The following is a 27852-nucleotide window of genomic DNA, read 5'->3' on the forward strand; positions in this document are numbered from 1 at the left end:
TGTGACATCACAATTATTTTGAGAACAACAAACTCATATAAAAGCTTAAATATGTGAGTTCACTGCACACTCAAGCAGAATGAAAGACTGAACTGGATGCAGAGAGAGCTTCTGTATTATCTGGATTTGATTCTCTCCTGCATCCAAACTCCAGCATTAGTTACACAAAAATACATTTATCCCACAGTACCACCTGGAAATAAGATGCCAAGAAAACAGCAGCTGATAGGATTGGAAGAACTGCTGTGAGGAGTCAGGAAGAAAAGGGAGCTATTAAAATTTACAGGTGGTATGTTATGTAGAGGGGATATCTATGCATGATTTAAGGATTCACCTCAGCCAGAGAATGGGAAAAAATATATGCTGGGAAGGAAGGATAATAACAGAGGAAAAACTGAACAGGAGTGTAGTGAGGCGGCCTGGCTCCCACTCGCCCCTGTGAGGGATAAGCCAGAACAGCTGCCAGAGTGGGCGGAGTCACCCCGGAAGTCAAGAGGCGAGACAGGAAATATAAAGGCCCAGCCCCAGCGCTCAGTTGTGGCCTGACTGCGGGAGAGGACAGACGCTGGTGCCTGAGCGCCTACTGGGCTGAGCCTGCCCTGAGCCCGGTATCCTGAGGAGGACTGGCTGAGCCGGCCCCAAGCCCGGTATCCTGAGGAGCGGACTGAACTTCCCCTCACTGAGGGTCTGGAGGAGCCGCCCAATCTACCCAACGCTTGCTGCCCTGAGGAGCCCATGATCTGGGACACAGTGGACGAGGCTAAGGACGTGCAGGTACCCATGGAGGAGGAGATGGGAAGTGGCCCGGGGATAGCAGACCCCGAACCCATGTCAGTGTGTTGCGGTCAGGATCCCCACTGACCCAGCAGCAGATGGATTGCTGCTGACAGGGCCCTGGGTTGGAACACAGTGGAGTGGGTGGGCCTGTGTTCCCCCCTGCCCCCCACGCTGTGTGGCAGTCTCTCCTCCTCCCCTGCCTGAGGGCCTGAGCCCTGAACTGTTTGTTTGCTCAGCCCCTGCCTGAGGGCCTGAGCCCGGGACTACTGATTGCTTGCGACCCCGCCCTGGCTTAGGGCTTGGACCTGCGAGACTGATCTGTTCCCCAGCCTCGTGTAGTGAGGCGGCCTGGCTCCCACTCGCCCCTGCGAGGGATGAGCCCCACCCCGGATGTCTACATGGAGGAAAACTGCAGCTTTACACTTCCTCAGATGATTATATAATAAAAAGAAGAATCAAATGATCTCCAAAACAGAACATAAGGCAGCCACATGAACATATGGGGGAAAATGTGAATTTTCTACCATCTTGTTTATAAATAATACAGATATGATCACAGAAGTTAAAGTTGCAAAATGTTTTCACTGCTAGGCAAATGAATACAATCATAAAAATTTGGACTTTTTTACTGATTACAAAAAGCAAAACCGAGATCTGACTAACCTGTGTTTCCTTATGTAGTCCTCTATTGGGAATAAATCTAATCTCCATTTCTGCTCATTTACTAATTAATACCTTAACTATAAGAAAATGCAAACCTCCTGGTTTTAATTTATATTTTTCTTGCAACTGTGTGAAAGATTTAAATTCAGTTTTATCAAATACATTCCCTTGTATTTTAATCCTGATGGGGCCCATTTTTGTGGAAATACTTGTAATATCTGGCATAGTCAGTTTTAAAATAATCATCAAAAGTAATAGCTGTTTTCTAGCATCTTCACATATTTTTAGCATACTGGGATAGTATTTATTGTGATTTTTTTGTCTGATCTGTGATTTGGTTTGCTAATACATGGCAAATCTTTGGTGCTAATTGTGTCATCTTTCTTAGTTAGAAACAATTTGATCTCATCATCTTTGATTCAATCATAAAAAAAATCTTTAGGTCTTGGTTCCACAAAGCACTTAAGACTGGACTTAACTTTAAGCATGTGAAGTCTCAAAGAAGTCAGGGTTTTTTTGAGTCAATAGCACTACTCATATGCTTAAAATTAAGCATGTGCTTAAGTGTTTCGCTGAACTGAGGTTTTATTGGAATGAATAGCAGGGGCATCATTTGCTATCTGAGCCCCCACAGATTTTTCATAGGTCTATATGCTCCATTAGGTCTTTCATTTTTTGCCTGCACTTCAGATTTTGCAGGATAGCATTGTATAACATTCTATATGCTGACATATTTTTTTTCTGAAATCGCACCCCTGATGAATAGTAGTATAACCATAAATGTGGCAGTTATGTGATATTTAAGGAAGATGGAGTACTTACTGCCACATTTATGGTTATACTACTATTCATCCCAAAAAGGCCTCAATTCAGCAAAGAACTTAAGCACATGCTTTTAATCAATTGGTCCCTACAATTACTGGTCCTCCAACAGACACCAGAGATGAGGAGAAGCCAAAAGAGACTAAATAAAGGATTCTAATTTAGCCTTGCAATAGGGTGGCTTGCCCCTTTGGGGTTGGAGGCCTGGGGCCAGCCAACACTAATTAATGAAGGAACTGCACCACCCCATTTGTGCTGTGTTACCAGTCTTGATGGGGCCTGATTCCCCTCTAAAGGCAGCAGAAAGGTGTAGGGAGGGTGGGAATGTTAGGAAGCTATGGTAGATGCTGCAGAGAAAGAGGAAAGACTCCTGAAAGGATGATCCTCAGACTAGAGGAGTTGTATCCCAGCTAGGAAGACCGCTAGAGCAAAAGGAAGTCAGAGCCTGGAGGCTGAGCTGCAGTCAGGAAAAGTCTGGGAGTAGTGTCTGAAGTGTGACCCAGCTCTGGGAAAAAGAGCTGGGGGGCTCCCTACCTAAAGGGAGAGAGATATGGAATGTTTTAAATACTGTGGACTGCAGTTCTTCAGGGGCCTTGAAGAGGGGGAAACAGGCAGGATGTGTCAGAATGACCTCTGGCTATAAGTGGGTGCTCTGGAGGTGACTGCTCTGATTACAAGTCTACTGCAATTTCTAATGAAAGCTTATCGCAACTCATAATAATTTGCCTAATTTTTGCAGTCTTCCTTTCCCTTGTCTCAGGCTCACAGCTTATTTAAGAAATTAACTTTTACTGTCAACAATCCTTTTTTATCTAAGATTTTTAAAAAAGTACTGCAACTAAAATGCTATACAAAATTACTGCTGATAAATACTAGACAATATGAAGTAATGCATAAACGTAGTTTTTATTAAAACATGCTACCTTGCATTCTCCATTGATACAGATATCCAGCGAATCAGCATTGCACTGAGTTCCATCTATTACTGCAGGGGCACGTTCAGTGTAAAAATTGTAACCTTCAGCCAAGCAGTTTAATGCACATGGTTTAACCCCTCCTAAACAACAAAACAAATACAAAATTAATGGACAGTTCCTGAAAAGGTAAGAACCAATTTTAAAAGCATATACAAAATCAGACTGGAAATGGATAGTCTCTTCTCCCATCTGAATACAGACAGATTTATAAGCTTTCTTTAATCCTTCCAAGTAATTTCTGTACTTGATTCTTTCTCTCTAAAAAGATTACTTCAGATTACAGCAAAACAGCCTACAGGTGAGTTAAGGTGAAAGTCTTTAATGATAATACCACCCTAATGCCTGCTGAACAATTGAAAATACATAGATGTTATTTAAAAAGCACTAACATTAGTATAGCGATGGTTACTGTACTTTCCAGTTTTGAAATATAGTAAAGTTCACAATATACCTAATAAAATGAACAATGTTTTGAGATGTAGGGCCTGAATTTAAAGTGAATTTAACCTGCCCTCCCTTTTCTTGACTGCTTATAATTCTGCTGGCTCAATATTTTGTTGACATAAGAGGACATTAAATGTCTAATTACTTGACTTGTAGAACAATCCATTAATTGGATATCTAGGAGCCCTCATTTGCTCAGCAAATAATTTACAAGCACATCTGCGAGGTGCTAAATGCCCTTCAGCAACCACTGACGATACTGGGAGGTACTGGGATCATAATTATTTGCAAGCACAAACTGTAAGCACAAAAAGACCTAATTTTTAAAAATTAGGTCATAAACACTATCTCACATGGCACCAAAAAGGATCCTTAACAACTATATAATAACAAGGCATTAGACACAGTTCTTGAGCACAGCTTTTCATATGTGTGAAGAGTGGGCAATGAACAAAATATACAGCAAAGATTTCTATTCTTATTTCACCATTACTAGCTAGCATGGAGTAGCAATAATATCATTAATTAGGTCACTTTTCTTTTGTTTTTTATGATAGGATAACGAACAGAAATATCCTGCTTAGCAGTCTTAAGGCTTACATTCAAAATGTCCCAAACAGGACACAGGCTTTCAGTATATTTTTAGGTTAATGGATAGCACTCCTAATTAGGGCTATCAATTAATCACAGTTAACCTCATGCAATTAACTCAAAATAATTAATTGTGATTAAAAAAATTAATCAAAATAAATTGCAGTTTTAATCGCACTGTTAAACAATAATAGACTAGCAATTGAAATTTAATATAAATACTTTGTATGTTTTCTAAATTTTAAATTATATTGATTTCAGTTATGACACACAATACGAAGTGTACAGTGCTCACTTTATATTTTTGATTACAAATATTTGCACTGTAAAATGATAAACAAAAGAAATAGTATTTTTTGATTCACCTCATACAAGTACTGTAGTGCAGTGGACTCCAAATGTTTTTGATCGTGCACCCCTATCAGTAAAAAAATTTTGAGCATGCACCCCCTGCCGTGCTGGATCCTCTTGCGCACCCCACTTTGGAGACCACTGCTGTTGTGCAATCTCGTTGTCGTGAAAGTGCAACTTACAAATGTAGGGTTTTTTTGTTACGTAACTGCACTCAAAAATAAAACAATGTAAAACTTTAGCGCCTACAAGTTCACTCAGTCCTACTTCTTGTTCAGCCAATCGCTAAGACAAACTAGTTTTATTTACATTTGCTGGAGGTAATGCTGCCTGCTTCTTATTTACAATGTCACTTGAAAGTGAGAACAGGCGTTCGCATGGCACTTTTGTAGCTGGATAGTGTAGCCCAGGCCTTAGAAGAGCAACATTCTGATGCAGAACCTGCAGAACCCAAACTACCAAAAAAGAAAATCAACCTTCTGCTGGTGGCATCTCTGACTTAGATGATGAAATGCACATGCGTTGATCCATACTGTTTTGGATCATTATCGAGCAAAACCCGTCATCAGCATGGACATATGTCCTCTGGAATGGTAGTTGAGGCATGAAGGGACATATGAATCTTTAGCGCATCTGGCACATAAATATCTTGCGACACTGGCTACACCAGTGCCACGCGAATGCCTATTCTCACTTTCAGGTAACGTGAATTAGAAGCAGGCAGAATTATCTTCCACAAATGTAAACAAACTAGTTTGTCTGAGTGATTGGCTGAACAAGAAGTAGGCCTGAGTAAACTTGTAGGCTCTAAAGTTTTACATTTTATTTTTATTTACATTTATTTTTGAGTACAGTTATTTTTTGTACATAATTCTACATTTGTAAGTTCAACTTTCATTATCAAGAGGTTGCACTACAGTACTTGTATGGGGTGAATTAAAATACTATTTCTTTTGGGGGTTTTTTTACATTGCAAATATTTGTAGTAACAAAAAATATAAAGTGAGCACTGTACACTTTGTATTCAGTGATGTAACTGAAAATGTAGAAAACATCCAAAAATATTTAAATTGTATTCTATTATTAACAGCATGATTAATCGCGATTAATTTTTTTAATCACTTGACAGCCCTACTCCAACTGATCCAGTTGGCAGATGAGACAAAGACTGGAAGAGTGGTAAATAAAGAAGAGACAAAGACTGGAAGAGTGGTAAATAAAGAAGAGAACAGGTCACTAAGACAGAGAGAACTGGATTACTCTGGGCAAAGCAGACAATATGCCTTTCAAAATGGCTAAATGTAAAGTCATTGTTAAGAACCAAGATTGGTCTACCTATGGGATAGGGGGGCACTCTATTTTGGGAAGCAGTGACCTGAAAAAGACTTGGGGAGTCATGGTGGAAAATCAGCTGAACATGAGCTCCCAATGTAAAAGTGTGGCCAAAAGAGTTACTATGATCTTGAATGTGTAAATGGGAACGCTGGAGAAGCACAGAGGTTATATTACCTCTGTATTTGGCACTGGTGTGACTGCTACTAGAATTCTGTGTCCAGTTGTGGTGTCCACAATACAAAGCTATTAAGAAATAGGGGAGGCTTCAGAGAATGACTAACAGATTGGAATACATGCCTTGTAGAGACAGAATTAAGGAACTCAATTTATTTAGCTCTATCAAAGAGAAGGTTAGAGTGATTTGACCACTCTTTAAGTACTTACCTAGGAAACAAAAATTTGATAACAGAGGGCTCTTTAGTCTAGTGGACAATATCTAATGGCTGGAAGCTCAAGCTGGACACATTTAGACTAGAAATAAGGTCACATTTTTTAACAGTGAGGATAATTAAACATTGGAGCAATTTACTGAGGGTTATGGTGTGTTCCCCAGCTCTGGAAATTTTTAAATCAAGATTGTATGTTTTTCTAAAAAGACATGCCCTAGTTCAAATAAGAATTAATTAGGGAAGTCTTATAGCCAACATTATCCAGGAGATCAGACTAGATGATCACAGTGGTTCTATCTGAGTAGGGTTATAGGAAAAATCAGATAATTAACTTCCTAGATAGGAAATTCTGCTGAAGACTTGCTATTGAAACTTGAGACCAAATAGAAAAATATTGTCTCACCAGACATTCTGTTTAAAAAAAAAAAAAAACCATCTCCTGTATAAAGGAAGAATGAATCAGCTACAAGATAAAACCAAAATCTGCACCCTGCCCTGATCCTGTCATTCATTGTTTGGTTCAAGTATGGGCAAAACTACACCTATCATGCCTATAAGATGATGAAAATGTAGAAGAAGAAAAAACATATTATACATGCTTAAGCTTGAAAAAAATTAAATCCAAGTCTTTTCGTGACAATCGTATCACATTCTTTAAGGCCAGCAAGGATTTTCATTAGATAGCTAAGGTATTATTAAGGGTATATAACAGTCAAAGCTTAAATCAAATAATTTTTATACATTATCAAAACTCTAGAATACAACATCATGAATATACTGCCTGTATCCCAATTGAGTGAAATTCTCCTCTCAGTCATGCCAGTGTAATCTGGAGTAATTGAGAACAGAATTTGGCCCACTATTTTTACAAAGCAAATCCTTAGACAAGATCTCTGCCCCTTAGAGTCAACAATGGAGGGACAGATCCTGTGTCACTTCAGTAGCCAAATGACTGCAAAGCTAGCTAAACTGTTGAAAGCATAAAGTTGGCAGGGGGTGTGACTGGATGAAGGAGGTAGATCAGGGCGTTACTGGCAATCAAACAGAAATTAAAGCAGCCCAGATGTTGCTCTAATCTGTGCTAGGGCTTAACCGGCCCAAGGATAGCCCAAGATTGGGGACAGGAAGTGTGGGAAAGTCGGCATGAAGTAAGGACCCCTGTTTACTGACTAATAGCCCTGTATCTAAATCAAAAGACCATCCTTCTCCATCTCTCCTTTTTCTTCTAAGGAGCAAAAAAGAGGAAAAGAAAGAAACGGTGGGACAGATCCTTGACTATGGCTGAAGAACAAACAGCACAAGCCAGGAGAGAAGGCGATGCAAAGCTCATCTTTGCATTCTGCCAGTCATGGGGCCACTGTGAAGTAACTTAGAGCAGTTGAGGATTTCTTTAACTTATGTCAGCTGCTAACTGCCCCAAGAAGCTGAAATTGCAGAGTGGAGACATCCATGATTGTTTCTCTACTGCTACGGTTAACATGTAAAGCAGTGCAGGTACCGCCGCTCACTGCTCTGAATTTGGTTTTAGTAATAGCATCAGCTCTTTAAGTGCTTGAAAATTAGGTCTTGGGATGTAAAAAAATATATTATTTATATATATATCTTCAGTTTAGCCTAGCATTCTCCCAATGCAATTAGTATAATTTATTTGCAAATTATTCTATTAATTTATCTATATTACATTCTGTAGCATCCATAACTCCCAATCAAGATTGAGGCCCAGTGTACCAGATACTGTACAAAAACATAGGAAGAGACATTCCTTGTCTTAAAGAGCTTACCTTTTTTCTGCTTTGATCTTTTAGTTTGTAGGGGAAAGGCATACAACGTACAAGCTAACTGATCAGAGTGATGATAGGCACACAGCTGGCATAAACTAAATCTAAAAAATCTGTCCCAAAATGGAAAAAAAATCTGGCACAAATAGCTATGCTGAGCACAGTACAGATGCTCAGGGGAACAAAACTGTCCTTTCCCACACAATGGAAGCTGTTGTAGCTCAATGGCTCTTATGTACATGCACACCATCCAGGATGGTGGAGTTCCAAGTAGGGGAACTCTATTGGGACTCTTATACTGTACACCTCACTGCAGTGTCCAAGTGGAGTAGTGGATCACCCACCCATGTCCAGTCTCTGCATGCTGCTGCTAAGGGAGCTGATGGGGAAGGGCTTTACACTATGAAGTGGTGCATTCTTCTTGCATAGCACCTCCTGTCACATTTTCATAGCTGAACCACACCAGTTCACCACCAATATGGCCCTTCCATTGACATGCCCTTCAGTGAATTTTGTATTTTTAATTAATAGGTCAAGAGATGGCTACTGAAAAATCAAAGTTCAAGATTAGTCAGCTGAGTGTTTTCAGAGATGTCACGTTTATATCTCTGCCAAGCTACACATTACCTCCAGTGTAGGGTTTCCAGTTATAATACTTTCCCCGGAAGGGCATATTGTCGAAGTCTGCACACTGTTTTTCTCGAAAATCACGGGACCCTGAAGGACATGGCTAAAGTAAAATTAAAATAAAAAATGTATTAGATGTTAACATTCATATAAAAAGGACATGGTTATATTACTTAAAAATAAAATGGTCCTAAACTACATTATGTTAGCTCACTCCTTTATTTTGTGGCTCTGATTCTGACACTTGCTTTATTGTTTTACAACTGGTATTCAGAGTAAAGTGTCTATTTTGTAATCTTAGGCAGGCACGAAGTAACTTAAACAAAGTTAAGTGTTACAACAGTTTCCGTATAACTTTACACTCAGAATCATGTCACGGTTCACTTTGCAATCAAACCATCAGGTATCTCCTTATAAACACATACAAAAACCAACTGAAGAAACTAAAACACAAAACCTTTTGGTGACAGATTCAGGATCTGTTGCCACAGCTGTTCTTAGGTATGCATTTAAGAGATCAAGAAACAGATTCGTAACATCACATTCAACACTCCATTGCAGTTTGAAGACCTACTATTGTTCACTGGCTACTTTGACAAAAAACATTTTATATCTAAGAATGAGACTGGACAAGGTTTAATCCCAATTCTAAGCATCTTCCAAATGTAAAGAATTGGAATCACTATTTACATTTAACCTATTAACTCCTCACAATCAATTACTGAGCCCAGACATGTATTAAATAGTTTTCTCATCTGGGGTGCTGTTGGTGATGTTGAAGACTGTGTTTTCTCCAAGGAAGAATTACAGGAACAACATAATTCACTGCTATTACTTACACTTTTTTGTCTATGCAAGGTTTAGGTTCAAAATAACAAAGTCAATTAATTGCTAACCTCTGAATTTAACATTGCAAGATGATCTTTTCTGAAATCTGTGTAAAATAGCATAGTCTAAGATAAATTATCTTTTACAGTTCTGCAACTACAAGATTTACAAGGTAAAGTTAAAACATTTTAAACAGATTAAGAATATTGTCTTTAAGATAGAACAGAAGAACTTGTTTGACAGAAATTTTTAACTGTTAATAAACATTACTGATTTTTATAAGCAGCCTCAGAGATCATTTTTTATATTTTTACTGGTCTACCTATATTTCTAAGCCAGTTTGCGGTGTTCAGAAATCTGGAATGAATTCATTGTGAAAGGGGTTATATAAACAAGTATGGTAAAACATACTACACTATGCAAATATTTGCATAATCACCAAAACTCTCAGTATATTGTAGTTCAAGTTCCTATCATATAAACGCCATAGAAACATGACTTGGAAACTAAGCAAGAAGTTTCTTACAAGTTTAAAAATATTTTTAAGTACAATAAAATACTGAACATGGCATTGCCCTGTAATTTCTGCACTGTTTCCTTCGTAAATTACCCCTCCACCCTCTTCCAATCTTTCCTTTAAGAAGCTCCAACATCTTTATTTGCAGCAGGCCTCTGCTATTCACGGAGGCAGAACCATCAGGCTACAGCAGTGCCTTCTCTTTGCCCTATGAAACTCCATTCAGCCATTGCTGAGAGTTTAACTGTTAAAATTTGGCACTTGTCTTCTCTAGCTTTCCTCAGGAAAATTCTGGCAGCCTGACAGAATAATAAACAAATATTCTAAGGCTGGGCTCATGCTGCTGCCAAAACAGCAGCAGACACTGTACCGAGAGCTGCCAGAGCATTTGTAGCCTTGGGGAGGAGAAAGAGTTGGGCTGAGCTCCCCGCATATCAGGACCCAGCACATGCCCCTCTCTGAGGGCAATACATGTAGCAGGAACAGGGCCAGGATCAAATCCTGTAAACATCACATCCCCCAGGCTCAGCACCTGGACCCAGCAGGTGATCTCCTCACTCTCTGGAGATGCCACATGAAGTCAGATCCTCCAGAACTCCCCAAGGGGTGGGAGAAAGAAAGATAGGGAGGCCTGACTCCCCCCAACAACTTCCTGGAATCAACACATGGCCCAAGCAGCCTATCCTTTTTTTTCCCCTGGGGGCATCACATGGAAGAAGAGCACATTTAACTCCTAGGACAGGGGAAAGAGAGAGAGAAGGGCCAGGCTAGGCTCTCCACACCCACTGACTGCCTCTAGGTCCCAGCATCTGGACCTATCTCTGCCTCACACCACAGGCTAACAGCCTTTGCCTAGCGAGGGCTGGTCTATACTACAGCTGTAAGTCAACCTAAGTTATGCTACTTCAGTTCCGTAACTTACGGAACTTAGAATGACTTACAGCCGTGTCTACACTGAGCTGTGTTGATGGGAGACGCTCTCCCGCCAACATATCTTAATCTTTTTGGGGAACTGGAGTTCAGAAGTTGACATGGGAGCACTCTGCCATTGACTTAGTGGGTCTTCACCAGACTCGCTAAATCGACAAAGCTGCATTGATCACAGCAGTGTAGATCTAGCTGTAAGTATAGACATGCCCATAGTTAGACCTGCTTTTCAAATGATAGAAGTTGGTGCTATGATGCTGAACATTCAAGATTCAAAACCCTGCTCAAGGTGGAGAGATTGTCACAGTTGTGCATAATAGAATTTCTTTTTATCTTTTTCCTTAAAAGACTATTTAGGAAATTACATACAAAAAAACCCTGTTAAAACAATGGCATTTAGGTTGCAAAATCAAGCACTTAAGTTAGGAAATGATAATTTTACAGTTGCCTGTGCAGTCTTAATTCTGCCTCTGCATATACATTGTGATACTATCTTACATATTACTTTTTCCACAGATCCCACCTTATTCAGTGCACAGGGTGGAAACATGACAGGACATATTATGAGTACATGGTCAAAGGTATATCTGACATTTCCAAACTTTAGTATGCTTGACTTTGCAATCTAAATGATGTCAAGTATCAGAGGGGTAGCTGTCTTAGTCTGGATCTGTAAAAGCAGCAAAGAGTCCTGTGGCACCTTATAGACTAACAGATGTATTGGAGCATGAGCTTTAGTGGGTGCATACCCACTTCATTAGACATGCATCCGATGAAGTGGGTATTCACCCACGAAAGCTCATGCTCCAATCTAAATGATATCATTTTAACAGGTATTTTGTATGTAATACAAACATATATCTGGTTTATCTCTAAAGACAGAAAAACACATCACCTGAAAAATACCATCCCAAACTTTGAGGGGAAGTGAGAGAGAATTATATGAATGATAAATTGAAAAAACTTGTACGTAAAATTGCCATTCTTTAAAAACATCATTCTGATAGGATTTCCCAACCAAAACACAGAGGCTGGCTTCAACTCTACAGTCATCACCTGTGCTGGACTGACTTGGAGGCAAACAGAGTGGGTATTAATCTGGATGCAAACAGAGCTCCTTCAGCTCTGACCTGCATCAACATTAGTACAGCCGCACTATGAATAAATGACTGACAGATTCATAGATTCTAAGGCCAGAAGAGATCATTGTGATCATCTAGTTAACACAGGCCATAGAACTTCCCCTTATGATACTGTCATCTCTGAGGTCACTTCAGTTACAAACCTGAATGACTGGAGTAATTTACTCACCATATACTGCCATACTTAGAACCTCTGAGTTGTTCTCCAAATATTGCACTTGGAGAAGGGTAGCTGGAGACTTCAGTACAATACAGAGAAGCCCAGAGTCAGTCTTTGATAGTGGTGTAATGAAGTCCAGCTCTCTTTGTGTGTTTTCTAGTTTTTGGTACTGCTGCAGTTGTAATGTCCGATTGCTAAAGGACTAAGAGCTCAATAACATTAACTTTATGAATTGACATAACAAAGGTGTCAAAGCCACGATATACTCTGAAGACTTTTGCTTTGATGATGCAGACCACTTCAGCATAAAACTGGTAAAAGAGATCTGCTAGGCTTGAAGAGGTGAATGGGTCTGTTTCAACATGGGCACTTGCTGTCAGTGAATGTAACCAGGTCAAGGGACTCATCTCAGGATCCTGCTTTGAGGCTGAATCCTTTTAAATACTCTTGATAGGTGAAGGCTGGATTTAGAGTCTTCAGGTGCTCGCCTTCAAGCTCAGTGATACTGAGTGACAATATGACACCTGCATCTTGCTGTACTCTAAAGCACAAGATACAGGGGCACTGGAACAGGAGGAGCCAAGGAGCCATGGTCCTCCCACTTTTTGAAAGGGGCCTTGCCCCTGCCTCTACGCTTCCCCCTAAGGCCCTGCCCCCCTCTCCCCCCAGCCAGGACAGCAGCTGTAGAGCCACAGACCCTCCACCTGCCTGTGGTAGGGGGGACGAGAGCAACCCCCATCCTCTGTCCACATCCCCAGAGCTCCCTGCCCAGGGCAGGTGGAGGGTCCGTGGCTCCTCACAGCTGTGCAGGTGGCTCTTGCCATGGCCGGGCTGCGGCTCCAAGACCCTGTCCCCTGGCCCTTTCATCCTGTCCATGTTTGCCACAAACAGCCGTGAAAACAAGCAGAACTGTTTGGACTAGTTGAAGTAGAAAGCTAACACTGTTCTTATGTCCAGAGTGTGCAGCTGCTACTCATCTTTATTCAAGTGAGGCTTGAGGAAGAATTGTTACATGGATTCCATTTCTCATAGCACTTTATAAATTAATTTTTGATTAAAAGTCTTGAGGCTTAGGGCAATATGTATATTTTTATATCAGTTACTGAGATGGTTGGTGATAGGAAATACATTTCTGATTACTGTGTTCTTTCTATCATCTTTTTGTTTCCAGTACTCATTAGCTCTTTTCTGCTGATCTCAATGTTTCTATTAGGAGATGTCTTCTCAACTAAAAAGTCAAATATTGTTTTGAAAGCCTTTAAGGAATATGCCTAGTAGGAGTTGTGTATGCTGATTTCAAAGAATGAAAATGGTCAATGGCAGGAGCATTACTTCATTTCTGAGTGAAAAATGAAGTCTAAGAAGCTTTTTTTTTGTTTATGAATACTAGGAACTTTAAGGAGTAATACTTTTTTAAATTACTTGAGGAGTAATGAATGCTGACACTACACAAAATCCCAACAGAAAGGAAAGGGTACAAACAAATTGTTCATACAAATGACGACCGTTTTGCAGACTCTTAATGTTTACATTAATCAAACATTCTTCGCCTTTCAAAAATTGACTAGCAATAAAGTCCATCATAAATCTTGAATCAATCTGCAAGTCTCAGCGATTTTCGATTTTTTTAAACCTTAAAGAAATTGCTATATAACAAATGGGTAACACTGATTATCAGAGTTCTAGTGCAATTTAAATTGCTGCAAGCCTGAATTAACTTATATCCTTATAAAGATAAAAGGGGTTTCTATTAAAATTTTTAAAAAGAGATTGTCAACTTCCAGTTATCATTACAGATCATCACAGTAATAATAATAAAGGGACTGTGCCTTCTTATGCAGATTCCAGATTTATATTCTAGATGTACTGAAGACTGTAGTCTGAATAGCAAAGAGTTACTTTATTACAACACATACTTCTGAAAGTGCCAGTGAGAAAAGGTGAGAATTTAATGAAGACTGACTACTTCATCCCATTGACTACTTAAACTGAGACTCTAATATGGTGAAAAGATGCCATGAAACACAAGATTTAGATATAAAAAGTTTGGTAAAAGAGTATTTGACTGCAAAGAGCAATGAAGATAGGTAGAAATAAAAGCTTAAAGAATGCCAGACTTTTTACCAGTGGCATTCTAGCCAATGAATATCAGTTGACTGAATTCTAAGATCAAAAGTAAACTAAAGTTGGGCCTGAATTTGCATTGTGAAAGAAGCAAAAGACATTAATTCCAGACTGAAGATGTAAGTGCAACTGAAGATGTCAGTACGAATGAAATGGCCAGGATACTGAATAAATGAAAAGGTAGGGAGTTGAAATTAGGATAGAGAAAAAGCAACGTAAGTATAAAAGAATTAAGATTAAGGAAAGAGAGAGAGGTATAAAAGGAGAAATTGGGAAAGAAAAATATGATCAGAAATATGAGTAAAAAACAGAAAGCAGTAAGGATTTAGAAAAAACCTATATGCAATCCATCTCTGTGTTAGAAAAGGCAAAAAGAATGAAATCAAGAATTAAGCAGAGCAAAAATAGTTGTGAGAAAATGATGATGATGAGTCACCAGGGACATTACAGCACCCAGAAGTAAAAAGAGAGCAAGAGGAACAAAAGTCAGTCAGCAAATTCCTCAAAGATACAACAGGCAGATAGTAAAGAATGAGTGTAAGAAAGCTGAAAAGCCCTGAATGGTACTGATTTCAAATTAAATTGGGATGCGGGGAGAATGGGACCAGAGTGGAAAAGAGAGAGGCACAGAGAAGAATCAAGGGAAAAATCCATGTCACACAATACAATTAAGGCATGTTAAACCATAGTACACAGAGGTTAGTATAGTGAAATCTGCACAGGAGGACACTCTTGTTAGACAATTAGTCTTAAGAAATCACCCTAAAATATGCCCAAATGTATTGAGTACATTCTGCTCCTCCTTTATTAATGGCAGCCTCCATTAAGCACTGGATTTTTGTTGGTCTCTCCCAATATTTACTTAAGACAGGTATTACTATATTTACCTCTCAGCATAATAAAATGTAATATATATTTCAAAAAGTAATTATATAAATTGTTGTAATCATTCAAACTTGGACTAAAATTTTAGCTAACCTCATAAAATGACAGTAGTTTTTTCCTTTAAAACTAAAATTCAAAAAAGGACAGGAAATTAGTATTAGATATGTGTTTTGTACACTGTTAAGTCCAGCACTAAAAGATTATCTGGGCATTTATGTGTCAGCTCCTACAGGTCTTGAATGCAGGTCCAAGGGGGTCCTGAGTTATCACACGCCAATCCTGCACCCAGCAGCTCACAGATAGCATGTGGGAGTGGGCCCATGAAGCCCAACTGCCCACAAACCCTCAAATCACTACTCTCTGATTGGGAGAGCTCCAAGGTTCCTGGCTGGGCTGCAGAGGAGGAAAAAGAATTTGTCTGTAAAACTTGAACTTCACCCTGCCATAGACTGCTGGTATAGTGTTTACCTGTTCCTGCTATATGATCCTGACCGCCTGGTATCCTGACTCTGGGAAACTGCATCCTGGTTCCTGTCTTCTGGTTCCATCTCCCAATCCTGACCTCCCGGTATTCTCACTCTTGGTAACTGCCTCTTGATCTCTGCCCTCTAGTTTGTCTCTTGAGTCTGATCTCCTGGCATGCTAACCCAGTCTGATAGCTAGTAATTGGCTCCTGGCCCCTCAGCCTGTGCCTGATGCTAATGCCTAGGCCAGGCTGTCCATGACCCTGTGCTGACACTATTGCACATGGATTCATTAGAACACCAGTGCACAGGAAACAGAGATCAATAAATATAAATGAGAAGTTATGAAGTGTAGAAAACTGATATGGGAATCTAAGGTATCAGGGGAAAATCCAAGGGTGGTAGCACTTAGGACATTAAAGAGTTTAAAATAATATATTAGGAACAAAAGAAATTGTAGCAATTGGATAGGCTCATTGCTAGATAGAGGTGATAAAATTATTAATAATGATGATGTAGAAAGGGAAGAAGTATTCAAATATTCAATAAATATTTTGGTTCCGTTTGGAAAGAGGCAAGATACTTACTTATATTACATGAGGATGATGAAATACATTCAAGTCCACTAGTAACTAAGGAGCATGTTAAACATCTTCTGGGGATAATAAATGTTTAAATCAGCAGGTATGAATAACTTGCATGCAAGAATTCTAAAAGAGTTAGCTAGGTCTCCCATATCCAACATGAGTGGCCTAACCACTGGACTACAGAGTCAGTCTTGTTCTTTTGCATGGAACATTTCAAATGATCTATTTTTGTCCTGCTGTGAAACAGAAAAGTTTTTGAAATAATAACATTTTTCAGAGGATGGGAGAACTGTTTCCCACCCAGCTGCAAAACTATAATACAAGGATTAAGAAGATAACCCAGAATCACATAAGGTTCCAAGTGATGATATTGAGGAGGCTTCAGAACCATACAAAAGAATTGCAGAAGTCTTCAAGAGGCCACCAGATTAACTATTAAATTGTTTGATGTGATATCTCAATGGAAAGATACAATGAGAAAAATGAATATTCCCCACACATTGTATTAGAAGTATTAAAGAGGAACCCTATCAGTAAAGAGATCTAGTCAGGCCGCCCAGAGGATTCAGGGGGCCTGCGGCAAAGCAATTTCGCGGGCCCCTTCCATAAAAAAAAGTTGCAATTCTATAGAATACTATATTCTCGTGGGGGCCCCTGCAGGGCCCGGGGCAAATTGCCCCACTTGCCCCTGCCTCTGGGCGGCCCTGGATCCAATTTCAGATATTGTATATAGTTACCTACAATTATAAGATTACATTAAGCTTTTTCTGAGTTTATTTCTGTATGCCCTCAGATTCAGAACAATTCTAGTTAGATTATAAACCTAACTAGATTGGGGCAGGGACTGTCTACTGCTATATCTAGCACACTGGAGCTCCATTCTTGGTGGGACCTACTAGGCACTACTGTAGGAAATAAAGGGTTACCTATCTTTCTGTAACGATTGTTCTATGAGATGTGTTGCACATGTCCATTGCACTGTAGGGGACTCGCAAGCAGATTGATCTGGAAGTAGGAACTGAGTCTCTTTGAACTGAATGTAGACCAACACTCCCAAATATGGCATTGTTCCTGGATTGAAGAGCTATAGTGTAACACGAAGCAAATGTGTGTACTGATGACTCAGCTGACACTTTGCAAATGTCCAAATTAGGAACTTGTGCTAGGAAAGCCACAGATGCTGCTTCTGCTCTTGCCAAATGGGCTAGCATTTTAGTTGGTGGAATGACATCAGCCAACTGGCGACACAAATGAATACACTATAAAATCCAAGAGGAAATCCTCTGAGAGGGTACTGGGTGGCCTCTCATTCTGTCTGCCACTGCAATAAACAACTGTGAGGATGATCTAAATGATTTAGTCTGGTCTAGGTAAAAAGCTAAAGCTCTTCTATTATGTAAAAAGGGGAGCTTTTCTTCATCTCTATGAATATGAGACTTTGGGAAGGAAATTGGCAATTAGATTAATGTGAAAGTTGGAAAACACTTTTGTCAGGAACTTCATTTGAGGGCAAAGGTAAACCTTGTCCTTGGTAAAAGACCATATAGGGAGGCAGTGAAACCAGAGCTCTCAACTCACCCATTCTACTTGCCAAGGTAATTGCACTCAAAAACAACACCGTGATAGAGAGGTGGAGTAGAGAACAAGTTGTGAGTGGTTCAAAAGGTGGTTCCATTAATTTTACTAATACCAGGTTCAGATACCATGGGGGAATAGGTTCTTGCACCTCTGGGTATATCCAGCACTTTCAAAAACCTGAGAGCAATGGGATTGAGGAAAAAAAGATCTGTTATTCACCGAAGGAAGGAAAGCTGAGATAGCTGCCATATGAAATTTGATAAAGTTAACTGCTAGACACTGATGTTTTGCATAGAGAAGACAGATGGGGGCTTGCTCCAGAGGAACATCTTTCTGGCAGGACCAGATGGAAAGACCCTTCTATTTAGTCAGATAAGTACTCCTAGTTGAAGACTTTCTACTATTTAGAATTACTTTCTTGCACAGTCTTGAGCAATTTTTTTCTAATGGTGTTAGCCATGAAGCATCCATGCTGTCAAGTGGAGGGCTTGCAGGTTGGGGTGAAAAAGGCCACCATAGTCTTGGGAAATCACATCTGGATCCAGTGGGAGGGACATAGGAGCCTGATGGACAAGCCTAGCAGGGTCGAGAACCAGTGCTGCTGAGGCCACACTGATGCTGTAAGCATAAGGTGAGCATAGTCTTGTTTGAACTTGGACAAAACTCTGGGTAGTAACGGGACTGAAGAAAAAGCATGCCACAGGGTGTTCTTCCATGGCAGCAGGAATGCATCCATCAATGAACCTTGGTTCTGACCTCCTGGGAAAGAGAACTGACGGCACTTTCTGGTCGTCCTTGTCGTAAACAGGTCCACGTGGGGAGTCCCCCACAATTGGAAGATTGATCTGGCCATATCCAGATGATAGGGAAAGGACCTGCTTAGATGATCAACCACTGTCTTCTGCACCCCTGGAAGGTAGGCAACTCTCTTGTGAATGGAATTGGCTATGCAGACTCCTGGCACAACTGTGGAATGCTCTCCTCCTTGTCTGTTATCAGACAACACAGCAACTATGTTTTATGTAAACACAAGCAGATTTTTCCCCCTGACATCTGTAAGGAAGGCAGAACAAATAAGATGGACAGCTCACAATTCTGACATTTATATGAGCCTTCAGATCATGGGAAGACCAAAGACCCTGAGTCTGCAGGAACCCCATGTGTGCTCCCCAGCCCAGGGACGATGTATCTGTGCCTAAAGTGAGTGCTGGTTGTGGGGGTGAAAAGGGTACCCCCATAAAACCCCCACCCTGAGGAACAGAAGAACTTCCTCTGTGGCCCCCATTTGAATAAGAGCTTGGACCTCCTGCTGAAAGATGGTCTTCTGAAAGTGGTCCCTGAAGAGGGATGTGGAAGGATGGTGGGAAAGGGGAAAAGAAACAAATTAAAGGCTACATACAAGTTCACTGTGCTTAAGACCCACTGATCTGAAGTGATGTCGGACCAAGCACTTAAGAAATGGGATAAATGATTGGCAAACAGAGAGGTAGGAGCAGATGGCAGTCTGGGGACTAGCAGCATAGGCGCTAACTCTGTGGATGCTCCGGGGCGCAAGTACCCACGAAAAAAATATAGGGGATGCTCAGCACCCACCAGCCACACTGGTTCCAGCCTGGGGCTGGCCGCCGATCAGCTGTTCAGCGTGCAGGAGGTGCTCAGGGGATGGGGGACGCAGAGAGGGTGTGGCTTGCAGGCCAGGGGGCCTTGGGGGAAGGAGTGGAACAGGGCAGGAAGAGGCAGAGAAAGAGCGGGGGGCCTTGGGAAAGGGCAGAGCACCCACCAGGAAAAATACAAGTCAGCACCTATGAATGGCAGTCTGTCCTTGAACAACGTATGAAAAATACTTGTATGGATGAAGCCACTGGACAGGAGGAATCTGCAGCTGCAGAAGAAGGAGGTGGTAGTCACCTCCTGTAATTTCTGCCCCTCTTTCTTGGCAGGTCCTGTGACTGAGGTATAAAGCCTAGATACTGAGACGGCATTTGCTTGATCTCCTGTGGTGGAGGAACTGCTGGAATAGGTTCCACTTACTCAATCCCAGTCCCAGACCCAGCAACAAGGAGCTGTTGTCTCCAGTGTCAGTGCTCTCAGCATGAACCTGAAGAAACAGATGGAGGTGTATGAGAGGTGATCTGCCATGGGGAAGTAACACCACAGGACCCAGAAGGTTCACTGACATGGTCCTGGGGCCCACAGTTGACTGAGCTATTGCCCCTTGATAAGTGAGCACTGCTGAGGCTGCTGTGAGACCCAAGGTTTTACATAAATCTCTGACAGTGACTGGATGCCCTGTCTCAGTTGAGACAATTAGAACCAACATCTGAGTCTGAAGAAGATGAAAACTCTTAGATCTCCTATAATAGGGGAGCAGAATCCAGAGAAAGATAGCCCAGAGATAGTAGTGCAAATGAAATCATAGACTGCTTCCCCCTCAACTGTACCAGCTTCCTAGGTAAGGAAAGTTGATTGCAACAGCACCCTGAGTTGCCAAGGGACCAGAGTAGGGTCCCTAGTCTCCAGTACCAGTTGGACGCCTTCCTATACTACCAGGGAAACCAATACTGAGAGGTTATGTAACTCTCTAGCAGCTGCATATTCCTCCAGAGTTGACTGTACCAGCATTGTCTCTTGCGTTTATAGTTTCTCCAGGGAGTAGTCTCAATGAACCTAGCACTTTCTGCTGTGCTGTAAAGGGACCTCCTTTGTAGTTCTGAGATCTAAAAGAAACTGTACATCATGAAACAGTATGGCCTCATGAATAGGGATGGAGAAGCGGGGGGAGAGGCAAGATCTGTAACTGGATGGTGTAACCCAGTTCCACAGTGTCTAGAACCCATTGACCATTAGTTATAAAGGTACAACCATTTCCCAAAGTGAAAGGATGGGTTGGAAAAATCCTGATTGACAGATACTCTGCTCTTGACAAAGGAGTCGAAACAGCTGCTTTAAAGTAGAACAGACCTGAAGCAGTCAGCCCATTGAGGCACATGCTGAAAGTGTTCTCCTTGGAAACTTGTGGTGTTTTTTGAGAGAGTCAGTCTGTTGGGACTGGGAAGAAGGCTGCCTTAAATTATGTTGAACCCTGCTTTGCCTCCTTTTTGGGACTGGTGTACACACCTCTAGGAATGAAGGATTGTCCTGGGAGCCCTTGAGAGAATGCAACACTTTGTCAGTTTTTGTCTGCAAAAAGCTTGCACCCCTCAAACAGCAAATTGTCAGTGGTGTTTTGGACCTCCCTAGGGATGATGGATGCCAGGAAGATCTCTGCATAGATATGGCTATCACCATCAACCTGGATGCTGTATCCTCAGCCTCAAGTGCCACCTGTAAGGATGTTCTCCCACCATGGAAAAGCTTCCTCTACCAAAGTCTTCAATTCCTCTCTCAATTCCTGGAGGAGTTTGTTGGAAAATTTGGTTATGGAGTACCAATTAATAAAAACTTATTTTGACAACATAGTGTACTATATGCATTTGTAGGCTAGATCTTGTGTAAGCCTTCCTACCAAAGAGGTCTAGCTTTTGAGCTCTTTGTCTTTGGGAATGGATTTGAACTGTGCCCCTGCCTTGTTCTATGATTCACAATGGCCATAATCAGGGAATGCAGCACAAGACAAGAGAAAAAATATTTTAATATGGGGTTTGATATCAGCAGTTCACCCTTTTCAAGGAAGGTGTCAGGAAGGAAGGTGTCTCCACAAACAGTCTGGCAGGACTGAGCAGCACCTCGTTTATAGGTAATGCTATCTTATCCAGTCTGTAGAACGTCTACCAGTTTGAGGAAGTTCCCTGGAACCACCTCTGCTTGTCTGCCCTGTGGCAATGAGACCCTCCACATAAGGTCCTGAAAGGCCTTATAATCATCTGGAAAGGATGATTCAGGCACTATTATCTCATCAGATGAGGAAGATGAAATATGTGGGCATGTGCTCCCTTTCCTCCTGTCAGGGCCGGCTCCAGGCACCAGCTTACCAAGCAGGTGCTTGGAGCAGCCACTTCAGAGAGGGGCAGCATGTCCAGCTGTTCAGCGGATGGTCCCTCACTCCCACTCGGAGTGAAGGACCTCCCACCGAATTGCCGCTGCAGATCGCGATCGTGGCTTCTTTTTTTTTGGCTGCTTGGGGCGGCCAAAACCCTGGAGCCGGCTCTGCCTCCTGTATAACCTCATTGGAAGGATCCAACCAGTGACATTCTCAGGCACTGGAGTGGTATAGTGTCTTCCTGGAGGTGGAGTCAATGACCTGGGCTGAGAGTGGGAGGCTGACTCTACTCTGGTAGCTTGAGGGATGCCACATGGTGTCCAATAGGACCAAGATGGGTAACAATAAGGTATTGGGGACAAGCTGAAGGACCCAGGAGAAAAGTCCTTTGTCATTGACTGGAGTTGCCAGTGAGGAGTGCTCTCCTGGAGTAAGAGGAGGCAACACTTGAATCTCTGAGACCTGGCCAGAGAAGCCGGACGAAAACAAATATTCCTCTGGCAGAGGCAGTGCAGTACCAGTCAGGATGCTTGGCAGCTTGGAAAGTCCATGTGATACTGTAGAAATTGATGGTCACAGGGCTGGAAACAAAAAGCCACAAAAGCACAGCTTGTTGCAGAAAGGGAAAATCTGTTTCCAGGAGGCAGAGCAGTCTCTGGCATCTATGCATGCTGGGGGTTGTGGGGTGATGGGATCCACAATAGGAGTACCTCCATCATCAGCACCACGTGCATGAAAATTTAAAGTGTCAGTACCATGGCATTGGTACAGGAGCTTTAGTTGTGGACACTAGCCTCAATGGTATTGACAAAGTTGACACCAGAGTCAATGGTACTGGTGTTGAAAACAACTTAGATGATATCGTGGAGCAATGTTCTTGGGGCCTTGCCCTTGCCTCGGTTCTGGAGGGCTTATGGGGGGCCGTTATCAACTAAAATACACCAGCTGGCGTTCTTGTGAGAGGTTGAGGAGTCCTTCCTGGGTCTCAACTCAGTCTTTCCTTGAAGACAAATGGAAAACTGGCTGTCTTAAAAGACGGCCCCAGGGAAGAAGAGCAATGTTGCTTCTCCGTGTGTGTCTTCAAGTGCTTTTTCCTCTTGTGGGAGTCCAAAGAAGCAGTCGGAGCAGCTGGAGCACTTTTGAAGGGGAACTTTTCTTGTTCAGCTCTAGATTGGCCTGGATCCGAGGCTGTATGCATGGATTTCTCTATGTACTCCAGTAAGTGTGCCTTACAAGATTTCTATGTCCTCATGGTAAAGGCTGCACCTGTCCCTTACATGCCTTTCACCTAGAGAAAGGAGGCAATGGGCAAAGCAGCCTGATATGAAGGACAATGTTGAAATCCTGAGGATTTCTGCCTAGTAATGCCGTACCAGAGTACCTCCTTAGGAACAGAAAAGTTTTCCCACCTGGGAATAAACAAAGGAAATTCTAAAAACACTAACCCTAAGAATTATCTACATATTAGAAAAGTACTGCTAAGCTAGAAAAGACTGTGAGCTCATAGCATAAGAGAGAGCCCCAACTTGTAGCCTTGTGGGGAGAGGGGTGAAAAGGAACTGATGGTGGCTCAGGGCTGTCAGGCGCTGCCTCCAATAATCATACCCAATGGTTGGAGAGTAGGTTGCAGCAAGGTGTGGGGTTGGGCCTGGGCCAAGGGTGGCACAGGAATCAAAACCAAGATCAGAGTCCATAGACAAACCAGGATCAGAAATGTAGCCAGAGTCCAGTGCAGGCCAAAGGTCGAAGTCAGGTAGTCAGAGTCCGAGGGCTTGGGGAGGATCACGAGGTGGAGGCAAGGCTAGAGCAGGTCAGTGACAGGGCTGGAGCAAGGCTGGAGTAGGGCAAGGATGATACTGGAATAGGACTCAGGCAAGGCTGGGGCAGGAGCAGGCTGGGAGTCTCAAGGATCTGGTGAAGGGCAAGGCAGCAGGAGAATTCCTGGCCAGGTAGCGCTGTTGCTCAGTCTGGTCGGCAGCTCTAGTGGGGTTGTGAAAAATACCTGAGCCTCCGGGTCTTTTGACCCAGGCTCTGCTCAGCGATAGGTTGCTGCTGCATGCCTGAATGCAGACTCACCGTAGCAGCTGAGTGAGCAGCCCTGGTTTGGCTGAGAGTTTGCCCCACAAGGGCAGCTACACCCTTTATGCCCTCAGTTGGAGGGACAAGGACACACAGGATGTATGAGCTGCCCCAGTGGATACTGCTAGCTAAAAGTCTCTGACTCAAGTGTACTGGGCATGCACACATCTGAGGCGGAATATAAATGTGCACAAGCACTTGAAGGGGAATAGCTGTTATAGAGGCACAATACCATAGTTAAAGTTGAATTCCTGTTGTATCCTTTATTTTTTATACAACAACCATGATAAGAAGGAATTATACAAGCATGGTGGGGTCCCACTAACCAAGTTTACTAAATATATACAACATGTAAGGCCTAGCTTATCCACACTGTTGTTCTGGCTAGATTCCAGTGGCTTCTAACACACACAACACAGTGGGTGCAAATAGAGGGTTCACAAGCAATTTAAAAGAATACTACACTATTCCTATAAACTATATACTATTGTTCCTATAATGTAAAATGATATTAAAAAGAAAACATTACAAATGCATTACTATAATTACAAATACAACATGCTACACATTAAATTTGAGAGGTCCTTTATTGCTTCTCTCTGGATACAGTCTCACAGGCATCACAATGTCTAGAACAATCTGTACTTTCTGGTGTAGCTATGTCAGCAACATCTTCCTGCTCTGTAGTGTTAAGATTAATTATAGTAGAAACAGATATATGAGGCTGCCTATTACAACACTCTCTCTTGCTGTTTCGTAAGCTTGATATTTTTAATAGGCATCTGCAAGGGAGCAGAGAAAACCTTTGTAGCTAGCCCCACCCCGCTACACCTGCAGCCAGTGCCAGGCCGTGTGTGTGTGTGTGTGTGTGTGTGTGTGTGTGTGTGTGTGTGTAGCCTGGCTCAATTGGAGGCTGTCTGGTGAGGAGACAGGACCTCTCTGTCTGCCTACCCAAAGGGATGGATCAGTGATCTGCCAACCAGCACAGCCACTTGAGACAAATAAGGGCTCTCCTGCCAAGGGGAACCTGCAAATAAGTCCCGGCCACAGGGCAACTTCACTAGCTGGGCCATGCCCCAAACTAAAGAGACTTGTAGGAAGTATCAGAGGGGTAGCCGTGTTAGTCTGAATCTGTAAAAAGCAACAGAGAGTCCTGTGGCACCTTTGAGACTAACAGAAGTACTGGAAGCATAAGCTTTCGTGGGTAAGAACCTCACTTCTTCAGATGCAAGTAATGGAAATCTCCAGAGGCAGGTATAAATCAGTGTGGAGATAACGAGGTTAGTTCAATCAGGGAGGGTGAGGTGCTCTGCTAGCAGTTGAGGTGTGAACACCAAGGGAGGAGAAACTGTTTCTGTAGTTGGATAGCCATTCACAGTCTTTGTTTAATCCTGATCTGATGGTGTCAAATTTGCAAATGAACTGGAGCTCAGCAGTTTCTCTTTGGAGTCTGGTCCTGAAGTTTTTTTGCTGTAAGATGGCTACCTTTACATCTGCTATTGTGTGGCCAGGGAGGTTGAAGTGTTCTCCTACAGGTTTTTGTATATTGCCATTCCTGATATCTGACTTGTGTCCATTTATCCTCTTGCGTAGTGACTGTCCAGTTTGGCCAATGTACATAGCAGAGGGGCATTGCTGGCATATGATGGCATATATAACATTGGTGGACGTGCAGGTGAATGAGCCGGTGATGTTGTAGCTGATCTGGTTAGGTCCTGTGATGGTGTTGCTGGTGTAGATATGTGGACAGAGTTGGCATCGAGGTTTGTTGCATGGGTTGGTTCCTGGAGACCCTGGAAGAATTCCACCATGCTTTCAACAGCTTCCACCCCACCATCAACCTCAGCCTGGCCCAATCTACACGGGAGGTCCACTTCCTAGACACCACCGTACAAATAAGCGATGGCCACATTAACACCACCCTATACCGAAAACCCACCGACCGCTACGCCTACCTTCATGCCTCCAGCTTCCACCCTGGTCACACCACACGATCCATCGTCTACAGCCAAGCACTGAGGTACAATCGCATCTGCTCCAACCCCTCAGACAGAGACCAACACCTACAAGATCTTCACCAAGCATTCTCAAAACTACGATACCCACACAAGGAAATAAAGAAACAAATCAACAGAGCCAGACGTGTACCCAGAAGCCTCCTGCTACAAGACAGGCCCAGAAGAGAAACCAACAGAACTCCACTGGCCATCACCTACAGTCCTCAGCTTAAACCTCTCCAACGCATCATCAGTGATCTACAACCCATCCTGGACAATGATCCCTCACTTTCACAGACCTTGGGAGGCAGGCCAGTCCTCGCCCACAGACAACCTGCCAACCTTAAGCATATTCTCACCAGCAACCACGCACCGCACCATAACAACTCTAACTCAGGAACCAACCCATGCAACAAACCTCGATGCCAACTCTGCCCACATATCTACACCAGCAACACCATCACAGGACCTAACCAGATCAGCTACAACATCACCGGCTCATTCACCTGCACGTCCACCAATGTTATATATGCCATCATATGCCAGCAATGCCCCTCTGCTATGTACATTGGCCAAACTGGACAGTCACTACGCAAGAGGATAAATGGACACAAGTCAGATATCAGGAATGGCAATATACAAAAACCTGTAGGAGAACACTTCAACCTCCCTGGCCACACAATAGCAGATGTAAAGGTAGCCATCTTACAGCAAAAAAACTTCAGGACCAGACTCCAAAGAGAAACTGCTGAGCTCCAGTTCATTTGCAAATCTGACACCATCAGATCAGGATTAAACAAGGACTGTGAATGGCTATCCAACTACAGAAACAGTTTCTCCTCCCTTGGTGTTCACACCTCAACGGCTAGCAGAGCACCTCACCCTCCCTGATTGAACTAACCTCGTTATCTCCACACTGATTTATACCTGCCTCTGGAGATTTCCATTACTTGCATCTGAAGTGAGGTTCTTACCCACGAAAGCTTATGCTCCCAGTACTTCTGTTAGTCTCAAAGGTGCCACAGGATCCTCTGTTGCTTTTTATAGGAAGTAGTCTACGGAAGTGCCTGAAGGAAGACCCTCTTCCCGTTTAGGGGTTGACCTACACAGGATCCTGGGCTAGGACCCAGTGGAGAGGGAGGGCATGGGTTCTTCTACTACTGCCTCTGGTGTTACAGACTGAAAGACCAGCGATTTAGCCACTAGTCCGCCTGGCCACAGAAGACCCTAACACAGCATCACTGATATAGAACATCCTGCTGAACTTGTGCTTAAAAGCCAGTTTATGTGTCTTCTCTATGACAAATTTGGTGTCAATTCTATCCTATAAGAGAGAGGACTAGAGCAGGTTGAAAAATTTTTTTGAATGATTTTCCAATTAAAAATGCCCTTTTACAAAACCAAAAACTTTAATGAGAAAATTTCAGTTTTGCCATGTGGCAGCCAAAAAGCGCCACATGGTTCTCCCAAAACAGAATTTTCCTTGGAAACTCTTCCCATAGAAAATCTTTGTGTTTTTAATGTTTCGTCCTAGTTCAGAATGAAAATTTTTCCAACAATGCAAATTTTTTCACAGAAAGGGATTTCCTGTTTCCAGCCAGCTTTACAGAGAACTATTCTGTGATGTAATCACTCCAGCTTTCTACAAATTAGTTCAGTCTCAGACTATTTGTGACCATTTGACCAGGGCCGGCTCCCGGCACCAGGCACCCAAGCACATGCTTGGGGCAGCATCTAGTAAAGGGTGGCGGGGGGAGCGCGGCGTGGCATTCCGTGGGGGGGCGCTCCGGCGGCGCGGCGCTTGGCGGGGGGGGCGGCGCTCTGGGGGGGG

General features: G+C 42.5%; 1 protein-coding gene across 1 annotated transcript in view; it reads right to left on the reverse strand.

Annotated features, from left to right (window-relative positions):
* Window positions 1-27852, reverse strand: part of ADAMTS6 (ADAM metallopeptidase with thrombospondin type 1 motif 6) — a gene marked incomplete in the record, with an annotated part of 313682 nt that overhangs the window by 71408 nt on the left and 214422 nt on the right. The window contains 2 exon segments of the mRNA XM_034773659.1: window positions 3186-3319; window positions 8755-8857. Coding sequence (XP_034629550.1) covers window positions 3186-3319; window positions 8755-8857 — 237 coding nt within the window.

This window comes from Trachemys scripta, chromosome 6 (genome assembly GCF_013100865.1).
Source record: "Trachemys scripta elegans isolate TJP31775 chromosome 6, CAS_Tse_1.0, whole genome shotgun sequence".
NCBI classification, from domain to species: Eukaryota; Metazoa; Chordata; order Testudines; family Emydidae; genus Trachemys; species Trachemys scripta.